Source organism: Montipora foliosa, chromosome 10, assembly GCF_036669935.1.
Source record: "Montipora foliosa isolate CH-2021 chromosome 10, ASM3666993v2, whole genome shotgun sequence".
NCBI classification, from domain to species: Eukaryota; Metazoa; Cnidaria; class Anthozoa; order Scleractinia; family Acroporidae; genus Montipora; species Montipora foliosa.
In genome coordinates, this window is record NC_090878.1 from 14,251,517 (window position 1) to 14,264,016 (window position 12,500).

At 38.6% G+C, this 12,500-nt stretch overlaps 3 protein-coding genes across 8 annotated transcripts in view; 1 reads left to right on the forward strand and 2 right to left on the reverse strand.

The window, feature by feature from the left end:
- The window catches only part of LOC137973007 (zinc finger SWIM domain-containing protein 5-like), a 435,845-nt gene that overhangs the window by 203,321 nt on the left and 220,024 nt on the right, over nt 1-12,500 (forward strand). The window lies entirely within an intron of this gene.
- LOC137974431 (zinc finger protein 681-like) overlaps nt 1-12,500 on the reverse strand; it is a 79,153-nt gene that overhangs the window by 10,009 nt on the left and 56,644 nt on the right. For all 6 annotated transcript variants that reach the window (XM_068821393.1, XM_068821389.1, XM_068821388.1 and 3 more), the window contains one exon: nt 2,418-3,641. In XM_068821393.1, coding sequence (XP_068677494.1) covers nt 2,475-3,593 — 1,119 coding nt within the window. In that variant the 5' untranslated portion in view covers nt 3,594-3,641 and the 3' untranslated portion in view covers nt 2,418-2,474. The remainder of the gene's footprint in view (nt 1-2,417; nt 3,642-12,500) is intronic.
- On the reverse strand, nt 9,181-11,532 carry LOC137972546 (uncharacterized). Its single transcript, XM_068819294.1, has 2 exons — nt 11,411-11,532; nt 9,181-10,738 (listed from the first exon to the last, which is right to left on the reverse strand). Exons 1-2 carry the CDS (start codon nt 11,530-11,532, stop codon nt 9,181-9,183), a joined length of 1,680 nt encoding a protein of 559 aa, XP_068675395.1.

Consider the following 12,500-nt stretch of genomic DNA (forward strand, 5'->3'; position numbering starts at 1 on the left):
ATACCTGTCACGTTTCATCAATGAAACGTTAGCGGTCAGGTCATGCAATTGATAACGTTTTTGGCGCCAAAAGATCATGTTTTGTTCACGTGCTGTGCATGTTTTCAAGTTTCACATGAGAGAAAACGGGCTTTGTTTGTTGCCCCGCTTACGACATTATAATACTCTGGGCCGTTCAAAGAAACCAGCATACTTAAACTAGTATTCGGAGACTCGAGTTTCCTTCCTACTTCTACACATCGTGATCCTTTCGCGCTGTGTCCATACGTGCGAGTTCCCACGTCAGGAATCTTTATTCCCGCTTCGTCAAAAAATTTCAGGTTCCTTGGATCTTTTGAAGACACATAATTGTTAAACAGCTGAGTATAAAATAAGTTATCTGAGGTGAATCGCTCCATTGCCACTTTTGAATACTGATGACCGGAAGGTAGCCTGCTTTTTATGGATCGTGAAACGGCCGACATTGAAATTTCTTGTCCTCCAAGTTGTTCTAACTCCTCGATTATTTCAGAAAGGGACATGGATGGAGAGTGGAGCTTCAAAACTTCAATGAGTTCACGGTCATCTTCCTTTAGTTTTTCGGATGTCAAGCCTCCTTTAGGTTTCGCCGATGTTCTCATTTCTTCGCAGTATCTAAACCACACCGATTTTACCGTGTTTACAGAAACACGCAACTCCCTTGCAAATTGTGTAACACTCCGTGGAATATAACCCGTCATTCTGTCGCCTCCGTCACTGATAATGCTATCAATGATCAAGAATTTAAGCCAATGCGCCTCCTGGTCAGTAACTTCTGCCATATATTGGTTCACTTTTCTCGCCTCCATTCTAGTAATTTGCAAAACGAATATGTATACTTAAGTGAGCGGGCAAAAATTGTAAACATGCACAGCACGTGAACAAAACATAATCGTTTGGCGCCAAAAACGTTTTCAATTGCATGACCTGACCGCAAGCATTTCATTGGTCAAACGTGACAGATATGAGACTAAACCCTTAACGTTTAAAAAGTAAAACCACGCGCAAAATTCGTCACACTTCAAGGATAGACGCAAATGGTAGTAAAGTTTCCTTCTCATGGTTGCAGAAAGAGCAATAATAGTTTTCAATATAACCGATCTTATACAATTTATCATTAGTGTACAAAATTGTATTTAGGACTTTACATTGAAATGCCTTTAGGTGAGGCTCACAAGTGACAGTATGTGGAAGATGATAAGACTTTTTAAGTTGATCTTTAGTAATATTAAATTCCCGTTGCAAGTTTATACTGTTGTTTCGAAGGCTGGCCTTAGCGCCAACTAAGAGGATGTAATAGTGTTTTGATTTGCTTTAGATACATCAAATACGCATTCAGAATGTTTGAAAGAAGGTTTTGATAGATCAAAAGGAACACTGGAATCGAGATTTCTCAACTTGCAACGCAACAAGTTGCAGGAAAAATGTTGGCCATATTACTGGACCTTTAAGAAAGTGTATTTTTAAAGACAATCGCGTAACGATTATTTTATCTACAAATAAAAGTGCACTGGCCATCGTTTGACCTGGCACAACGCAAAATACACTGTATTTAGATGCACACATTGGTGCAATTTTCAATGTAGCCTAAAACAGCTGATTGTACACCACGGGAAAGCAACATCCAACGAAAGCTAACAATGCGCGTCTAGAAATATATTTTCTATAAAGTTAAAATAAGGAAAGATTATGGTCAACGAGTTACAACCATTAAGGACGGTGCCTACTATTCTTATTGCTCATACGTTCTGCGCATCTCGATATACTCTGGTTTCCTATCGGTGATGCTTACCAATACAGTGATATTTTCTGCGCGGTTTAAAACTATCCGGAGAAAGTAGATCTTAGTAAGTACTCTTGGTATCCAAAAAGAAAATTGGGGGTAACCGTTCATTTTTAAGAGATAATTAAGTTTGAATTTGAGAAAGAACGCCGTACATTGCTTGGTACTTTAAAGCTTTTTGCAAATATTATTCATCAATTATCTTTGAAAAATGAGTGGCTACCCCCAATTTTCTTTTTCGATATCAATAACACTTGTTAAGATGTGCATTTCTTGCATAATCAAGACTCTCTTTCAAGTTTTAAGTGCCAGCTCAAAACACATCTTTTTAAACAAGCTTTTAATTTGTAATTCTTATACATTTTAATTCGTCAAATATTTATTGTTTTACCTTGTAATTATTATTATTATTATTATTATTATTATTATTATTATTATCATTATTATTATTATTATCTATACATTAATTTATTGTTAATCATAACTGCTTGTAATTTCATTTATTTTTATTCATTTTATTAAATTGTAAAGCGCATTTGATCATGTTCGGCATGAAAAATGCGCTATATAAGTTTCAATTATTAATTATTATAATCATAAACCGGGGCAAAAATACCTTTGAATTAGTAGACACCGTCCTTAAAACACCAACTAACGCAAAAGCCTCTCTAGTTCAGGTTGACGGCTCCTCAAACGTCATATGATTTTGGTAATGTGCAAGAAGAAGCTCCTCGCTGCTCAACTCCTCCTGGCAAAGCCAACAGATGTGTTTTACACCCTGGTTTGAACTATGTTCTTGCAAAGTGCAGGGGCGATGAATCTCTACCTCCTGTTCATTTGCACTTGCAGAACTTTCTCGTCCTTTTTCGTGTTTCCTTACACTTCGTCTGTTGCGAAAAGACTTTCTTATTAGCCTACGTTTCTTACGCTTTTCTCCGGTATGGACTCTTTTATGTCTCCTTAAACTTTCACTTTGCCTAAAACACTTGCCACATTGTTCGCATTCATAAGGCTTCTCTCTAGTATGGACTCTTTCATGTGTCCTTAAATGTTGACTTTGACTAAAACACTTCCCGCATTTTTCGCATTCATAAGGCTTCTCTCCAGTATGGACTCTTTCATGTGTCCTTAAATGACCTGCTTGGCTAAAACACTTGCCGCATTGTTCGCATTTATAAGGCTTCTCTCCAGTATGGACTCTTTCATGTTTCATTAAACATCCTGCTTGGCTAAAACACTTGCCGCATTGTTGGCATTCATAAGGCTTCTCTCCAGTATGGACTCTTTCATGTGTCCTTAAATTACCTGCTTCGCTAAAGCACTTCCCACATTGTTTGCATTCATAAGGCTTCTCTCCAGTATGGACTCTTTCATGTGTCCTTAAATGACCTGCTGAGCTAAAGCACTTCCCACATTGTTTGCATTTATAAGGCTTCTCTCCAGTATGGACTCTTTCATGTGTCCTTAAATGTTGACTTTGACTAAAACACTTCCCGCATTGTTCGCATTGGTAAGGCTTCTCTCTAATATACACTGTTTTGTGTCTCCTTAAAGCTTCTGCCCTGCTAGAACACTTGCCACACTCTTTGCATTGATAGGGTTTTTTGGCCGTATGAATTCTGGCATGTGTCGTTAAACTTCCTCTTTGACTAAAACCCTTCCCACACTTCTTGCATTTATAGAGCTTCTCTCCAGTATGGACTTCTTTTTTTTTCGTAACAATTTGTTCTTTGTTGAGATACCTTCTTCTCTGTTTATACCACGAACCATTAGTGACCATATGGCAATTCATGGCTTAACTGACCTTGACTTGTTTTACGGATTGTGATCTCACTTAGCACTAAAACACACAAAAAGAAGTTATTTTCACCAACAACGTCCAACCGCCATCGAAGTCAAGTTGTTAAAAAGAAATTTAAATTCTTAATACAAAACAATTACCAGGATTTAAATGCAAGAAAATAATTATATTGTAAACATTATTAGTTTAGTGTGGGACACCTAACAACTTCTAGGAACTCAGTTATAGTGCAAGTGACCACAAGAAAATAAAGGTTATCGTGGCTCACGCGTGCACATTTTCCCGCGCTTTGGGTCGGCTACGTGTAATTACTTCGAGTTTTGATTGGTTTGCAGGATTGTCTCAGTCCTTTTTGATTGGCAAAAGTAATTACTTTGGTTTTGGTTTTACGACACTCAATTGAAACTCGCTCTACATTAAAATTCAGTCCTAAACAAAAGGCGCGATCTCGAGGCTCTGGGGAATAAACTCATACAAATCCTTAAATTTATTCCCCAGAGCCTCGAGATGATGTCTTTTGTTCAGGACTGAATTCCAATATATCGAAATTGATCTATTAAATCGCAAGTTGACCGTTGATGCTCTTGCGTCTATGGGGTCCTTTTAATAGGTGGCGCCTGTTTTTGTGAAGGCAATGTAATTAACAGAAGGTATTAGTAGAAACGCAACCAGAAATGGCGTGCATGCGGGTATAGCGCATTTCTGATAAAGATGGGGAGATACATTGTATTAACAGCATTTAAAAGCATTGAACTGAGTATTCAGCAAAAATTAAAAAAAGAGGAAAATAGCACAGGTCCAAGAATATACCCTTGAAAAACATCACTAAATATCATTCAGTGGAGGGAATAAAGCACAGGACCTTTCAGAGGCGCAAATTTCTTTTGTTAAAGAGATAAGACTTAAACGGGAACTTACGCAAGGAGACGACTTCGGCTACAAGAACGTTCTCTAAAAGTATTATTTCCCGTTATTGTTACAATTTCGCGATTTCTTCGAATCGTTGTGTATGGAAAAGAGTATACCTAGTCATTCCAGGATTAAAATTGTTATGCACGAAGGTGTGGATGTTTGGAGGGAAATTGTGAAAATATCGTTGGGCGCTCGCGGCCCATACATAACCTAAAATTTGATCATTTCACGTTGTTGTTACAGAACGAGAACGGCAAAGAAATGCACCAGAACGCAAAAAGCACGTTCGAGGCATGCAGAGTCATTGTTTTTTCTCATTGAAGCAACTGTTTTGTGGCGTTTAAAGGCGCTGTTACACTGTGAAATGTTTCGTTCAACTTTTCCCGCCACAATGTCGCCAAAACATGGCGGGGCAAGTTGAACGAAACATTTCACAGTGTAACAGCGCCTTAAAACGCCACAAAACATTTGCTCCAATGAGAAAAAAACGATGACTTGCTTTCTCTTCCCTTTACAGTGTAACATACCCTGCAACGGCCAAAATCGTTGCGAGACAAGTTGCACGAAAAGTAGAACCTAATTCTACTTTCAGCAATGGCTCTTGCAACTTGTCTCGCAACGATTTTGGCCGTTGCAGGGTATGTTACACTGTGAAATGTTTCGTGCAACTTGTCCCGCCACAATGTCGCCAAAACATTGCGAGACAGGTTGCACGAAACATTTCACAGTGTAAGCGCCTCAACTTTCTTGGGAGTGACACTCACAGGCAAGCAAAAGACTGTATCATTGAAGACTGAGCACACAACCAATTTCAACATCCCATTTAACCAATAAGTTACTGATATCACCTCTCTCCTCTTCACTACTTCTGATATCTACATGTCCCCCGCCCGCGGGTCAAACAAGGCAAAAATAAATTGCCTGAACTTTCTACAGAATGCACTATTGACTTCCAATTAGAAAGCCCTTAGCACAGCTTCATTTAGATGCTGGTCTGGACCGGACTTTGCAAGAATATTTATAAAGACTGTCTACAATCACTCATGTTAGTATCAGATCAGAAAAGGATTGTTGAATATGTGCAAATTCCCAGAGTTACGGAGGGCACTTAAACAATAATAATTGATTATATTCGGCTCTTAGGAAAGGATTTCACGCAATTTACATCTCCATTTATTTTTGTGGTAGTAGTGCACACTACACACAATGTCACCGGGTTGTGAGAGTGAGTGAGTGAGTAAGTGAGTGAATGAGTGAGTGAGTGAGTGAGTGAGTGTATAAAAGTGCAAGTCCGTGGTGACAAATAGGCCAACAGCGTGTGCATAAATCACGAAAACAAACAGGTCCGTTGGAATCGTGCTTGAATTTCAGAAAATGAGCTGATGAATAATAAGGCAGTGATAAAAAACCTCGTCTGGGAGAGTGAATTTTTGACTTTGCAGAAAACAATGGTCAACCTCAAGAGTTAAACGATTGTGATCTTTGTGTTGAATTCGCACATTTCTTGTCGAACCTTGTAGATAACAAAAATGTGTAATAGATAAAATAAACAAACTCTGCTCTCTTATTTTCTACAAGACGTGTTGCGAGAGCAAAATCTTGACAAAAAACAGTTTACTTGGCGAGGCAAAGCGTATAAAGCACAATGAACGCTGGATTACTTTCTAGCAACTCCAAATCTCACCTATCTCGCTAGGGAATGTGACATTATACACGCTCCAGGCTCTGATCACTGTGCTGTTAAGTTATTTATTCAATCAGATTCGCTGAAAAGAATACCGGACCAGGATTTTGGACATTTAATTCATCATTATTCGAAGATGAAAGATACATCAGTGAGCTCAAAGAAAAGAATTAGAAGTTAAAGTGCCCCCTATAATAAAAATTTTTCAGATTTTGGAAGTGTGTTTGCTTAACACCTGACTGGCAAAAATTGTGAGCTTTGATTTTTATCAAGGCCGTTTACTTTGAGTGTTAGTTTTATATTTCACGGTCCGCCATTACTCACGTTAAAAACTGACCGATTGGAACTCAGTAGCTTAAAATTTCAGCGTGTGAATGCAGCTTATTATATGCGCAAAACGCGATTTTAAAAGTCTGAAAGCCCGAAACCCCCGTGCTGCATAGTAATTCAGTCGCGTTCAAACGCATTCCATTCTGAAACTGGTGAGCCTTTTACGTCATTTTCTCCCCGATCCAGCTCTCTCCAGAACTTAAAGTTAGTAATGGCGGACCATTTAATAGGAGAACTCCTGGTAAAATAAACAGGTGTCTTCTTGAAATCAGGGCTTAAAAATTTGGTCGCTTAGTGTTTAATTAACATAGTTTTGAAATCCAAAGAAAAATAAGAATTGGTATTTTGGTCACAGGGGCACTTTATAGAAATAAATACAGCTATTTAGAAGACAAAGGACTGATGTGGGACCTCGTGAAAATGAATGGATATGAGAGAATTCACAATAGAATACGCCAAAAAAACTAAAACCGGAAGAAATGAGGAACAAAAGCTACAAAAGCAATTAAATGATCTCTTGTCTCAGTCGGAACACTGTAAAAACAACCCACTGCTCCGAACAAAAAACATACAGATAACACAATCGAGATTAAAACGAATAATGGAACAAAAAGTGAAGGGCGCAATGGTACGCGGGAAAACAAGGGGGGTCGAGCATGGTGAAAAAACACTAGGTATTTCCTCATTTTTGAAAAAAAAGAAAATACGAAAAGAAGAATATTGTTAAGTTGAAATTAAACGATGGAACCGAAACAGAAGATCAGGGAGCCATTCTAAGAGAAGAAGAGAAATGCTACACGACTTTGTACGAGGCAGATAGCATCAACACAGGAAGTCCAGAGAGTAATCAGTGTTCGACACTTACGTGTATTTTTTAACTAATTTGCCCTTTAGGCAACCAGTTTCGTTTTTTTGGTTGCCCACCTTCTACAGACCTCTTGCCCATTAAGGAGGCTTGTAAAAATGTCAATTTTGTGTAACATGTGTTTGTAAAATTGGTTTGACAGACCAACGTGACTCCTGCTGTGTCCATTGTGTTCTAGTAACCTTTACAGTTTTGCTTTATAACAAGCATATCTTCAAGCACTGCTCCTTTTCTGTAAGAGATCAAGGGAGCATTCCTTGAATTTCTCTTTGAGATTAGGCTGGTTTGAATAAAATGCCATTTGTCCAATAGTGTGTTCTTTAAGCCTTAATAATAATAATAATAATTACATTTATATAGCGCAGACCTCTATATGAATATATTCAGTTGCGCTTCACAATATTTTAAAATAAAATTATGTCAAACCGTCACGTGAACTAAAAACATAAGAAACTATTAAAAACTACAACCATATACCTATTTAAAAGCTAAATTAAAAATGAGTCATGAGTAGAAAAACCCATTTAAAAGCTAAATTTAAAAAAATGAGTTTTAACAGCAGTCTTAAAAGTGTCCAATGTCTTTATGTTGCAAATTGTTGAAGGTAATGCATTCCAAAGATAAGGTGCAGCTGACTGGAATGCACGATCGCCAAGGGTTGGACGGGTCTTAATGCTAGGTAACTCAAGTAATAAAGAGTCGTTTGACCTAAGGGAGTATCTGGATTGCTTTTTGATGCAAATTAAATCAATCAGGTAATTAGGAGCTAGACCGTATAAACACTTAAATGTCAAAAGCAAAATCTTAAACTTTATGCGGTAACTAATCGGGAGCCAATGAAGGTTAAAAAGCAATGGTGTAACATGACAGAATCTTGGTGCTCCTATGACCAGTCGAGCTGCGGCATTCTGTATACGTTGGAGTTTCATGATATGTGAATTCGGGAGGACATATAATAGGCTATTACAATAATCTACTCTACTGGTTATAAAAGCATGAACTAATTATTCGGTAGTCGGACGACTTAAATATTTCCTAATTCTACGTATGTTATAAAGATAATAAAAAGCAGATGAGCAAGTTTTGTTAATATGACTTAGCATACTCATTTTCGAGTCAAACCAGGTTCCTAAGTTTCGAACTTCACATGATGGAGCAATTTGGGAGTCGCCAACCAATAACATACTGATGTTGCTGACTTTCTGAAGTTGTTGTCGCGTTCCAATTAGAAGACATTCTGTCTTATCTGAATTCAGTTTTAACTTATCCTTGTGCATCCACTGACTGATATCAGCAATACATGATTCCATGGCAGTTAAGGCAGCAGTTTCCTCCAAATCATTTCCTGGTCTAAACGCGATATACAGTTGTGTGTCATCTGCATAACAATGGAGATTAGGAAGATGTGACTCGACGATCTTAAAAAGCTTGCTAGCATAGAGAGAAAATAATAATGGCCCGAGACAGCTACCTTGTGGAACTCCAAATTTAAGATTAAAAGTATTCGATAGAACACCATCGATAGAGATACGCTGGGTTCTATTCTAGGTACGATTCAAACCAATTAAGTGCAGAACCTGAAATTCCAAAATCAAATTGGAGGCGATCTAAGAGAATCCGATGATCCACAGTATCAAAAGCGGCGCTTAAATCGAGAAGCACAAGCAATGTGACATGCTTATCTTCCATGCTGATCAAAATGTCATTCTTGACTTTAAGTAGGGCGGTTTCTGTACTGTGGTGCTGTCGATAGGCAGATTGCAATGTAGGAAAAAGATCATTCTCATTTAAGTAGGACTGGATCTGACAGCTGCCACTCTTTCAGCCAATTTTGAAACAAAGGAAAGATTGCTGATAGGTCGAAAATTTTTAAAAACAAAGTCAAGGCCTTGTTTCTTTAACAGTGGTGTGACAACCGAATCTTTCCAAATAACAGGGAAAAATCCAGATTCAAGCGACAGGTTTATCATGGTTGTTAATATCGGAAGTAACTCATCAAGGCAATCTTTCATGATGTTCGTAGGAACAGGATCGAGTAAACAGGATTTTGTCGGCGTTCTAAGCACAAGTTTCCTTAAATAGTCCATGTCTACACGGTGAAAAGCAGTAAAGGAAGAAGAACACTGAGAAGAATGGCGGCTGATAGTACTGCATGAGTTCGGAATTGCATCAAGGCTAACGCGAAGATCGGATATTTTCTTGACGAAGAACGAACCCATGTCGTTAGCCAAAGTTAACTTGTCGCCGTGCTGTAAAAAGGGCGATTCTGCTGACTGATTTAACAGTTTCTTTGTAGCAGCAAAAAGCTTACGTTGATTATCAGAGATGTTGCTGATGAAATCTGTATAGAATTCACAACGAGACTTGTTCATAAGAAAGACAGCTTTATTCCGAAGAAGTTTGAAAGATCTCCGGTCAGATTCAGACTTTGTAGACCTCCAGTTGCGCTCAGCTATCCTCCGGAGACGTTTCACAGATCTGATCTCATCGGACAACCATGGGGCTTGAGCTCTTTGAATCATGGTTTTCTTCCGCCAAGGAGCATGTCTGTCAATGATGGATTTTAGAGTAGTGCCAAAACAACCAACGAGATCAGCAAGACGTTTAGGAGTGTTTAGTAACAATTCTGAATTACGAAGATCGTTCTTAAACTTGGGAAGATTAATCGATTTGATTTTCCGAAACCACGTTTCCTTGGCAGAGGATTCTGACTTAAAACCTTTTAAGTTAAACAATACAGTCGCATGGTCGGATAGAAAGGAGCCTAAAATTGGTGTGTCTTGAATAATACTGTCCATTTTCCTGGTTATGACTAAATCCAGTATATGTCCTTCAACATGAGTTGCAAAGTGGACATGTTGAGCTAGTCCAAAAGAATCAAGTAGGTCAACAAATGATTCTGCATCGGGTTTATCCACAGCATCAACATGGATGTTAAAGTCACCACATAACAATATGGGCTCCGTGCATAAAACAAATGATTCAAGGTACTGGGAGAATTCGGAAACAAAGGAAGAGCTTGTTACAGGATGCTTTGTAGAGTAAGGAGGTCTATAGACGACAGCAAGCCGTAAGCGAAAAGATCCATCAATTAAAATCCATTCCGAAAGTTCAAAAGAGCACCACGTAGGAGCAACAACCTGCTTGACAATTATATTTGAACGAGTGATCAAAGCTGTGCCTCCACCATTACGGCCGGATCTATGTACATCATACAACTTGTAACCATCGGGAGTACATTCAGCTTTCACCGCAGCATCTTTATCCGAAAACCACGTATCACTAATTGCTAAGATGTCTAATTTATTGTCATGTATATAATCGACAAGACTCGCCGTTTTATTCCTTAATGATTGAGCGTTCCATACACAAACTTTAAGGTGACGTGCATCGAGAGAGTTCGGAGGAGAGGTGTTAATTTGAATCAAATTAGCCGGATTAACATGGAGACAAAACTCTACTCCTTTCAATGGTTGATTAGTCGGTCGACGTAAATGAGATTGTTGACATTAACACCCATCGGACGCGTATAACAATAGTCCAGATGATTGCGTTGACTCTCGTTCACGGATAATGAACCAGTATTCCAGTGAGATTCGTTTACCAAATTATTATATTCGCTTACAAAATAGTCAGTAGGAATATAAATAATAAATCGACGGCGATTTTGAGTTTTCTTATTTTTTCTCAGACGCCCGGCGCGTCTTCCTCTGTATTTTAAAATACCACAGGCTTTAAGCTCTCCATAAACTCTGGTCGATAACAAATATTGTCTTGAGACCCTGATGTTCAAAAGTTGACTCCTCGAGTAATTAATGCAGGAACGAGTTACCTGCGAATGTAATAATGGCTGTTGTGCAGGCGGCGGAGGCAAATAATAAGTTCGAACTTGTGTTTGAGAGACCGGCCCTGGATTAACGGAAACGTCGACAAAAATGGTGATGTCAATAGGAGGGTCGTGACCCGGAACAGCCAACGATGTTAAACCCCGCTTAGTCATTTTGGTCAACGCTCTACCAGTTCGATGAAAATTCCTTCAGTGTTAGTCTTTGCTTCCCAGCACACAAACGAACAGCATGGTCCAAATAAATCTCACCGCATCCGTCCAGAAACCCAGTACTGACTTTCAAAAATCCCATGTCGCATCCATCTACCATCAACAATGTAGGAGGAGTAGTTCTCGATAACGAAAAAGCCAAAAAAAGCAAAAAACACATAAAATATAACGAAGCTGAAATAAACGTGGCTGCCATAATGGGCGCCCGCTGACAAAGCCTTCCAAAGCTGGTTGAAATTGCGTGACAAAAGGTACAATGTTCGATATCAAAGTATCGAGGCGCATTTGGCCGTGCGAAACTGGGTTCCATTGTAACAAAAATTCTTTTCCAAGATGTTCCTCCTTCCAATCTGTTTTGAGCCTTGTACCAATATATCTTTTAACAGAAAAATTAATGACAACAAAGAGTTGTAACGTTGTTATTTTTTTTATCTTGTTTGCGCCGCGGTGGCTACGTCATATTGCTAGTCACTTTCTTCGTTGCCAACCAAATCGTTTCGAAAAATATTAGCCGAACTAAAATTCTGATTGTCCGATCGCGCAAGTCTTAGAGTTGTTTTACTTGCCTACGGATAAATTTCGGTTGCCCCGGGCAATCGTTAGTGTCGAACACTGAATTAATTGTTTTTATTACTGTAATGTATTCTTTCAAAACGAATTAATCAAACCTTTAAGCGATGACAGAACAAACGCCGCATGTGAAGGTAAAATAAGTAAAGAGGAGGCCTTGAAAGCTTTAACTAAAATGAAAAATGATAAATCTCCTGGTTCGGACAGATTACGTCGGAATTTTAAAGGTGTTTTCGGGAGAATTTGGAAATGATTTAGTCCGAAGCATTAGCAACGCCTTTAATAAAGGTGACTTGTCAATTTGTCAAAAGAGAGGCATAATCACACTCTTACCTAAGAAAGACAAACCTACCGATGCTCTTAACAACTTAAGCCCAGTTACACTTCTAAATGTGGAAGATAAAATAGGAACAAAGGGAATTCCAAAAAGGCTGGCAAAAGTACTCCGGGAGATCGTAAGTCCAAATCAAACTGGTTACG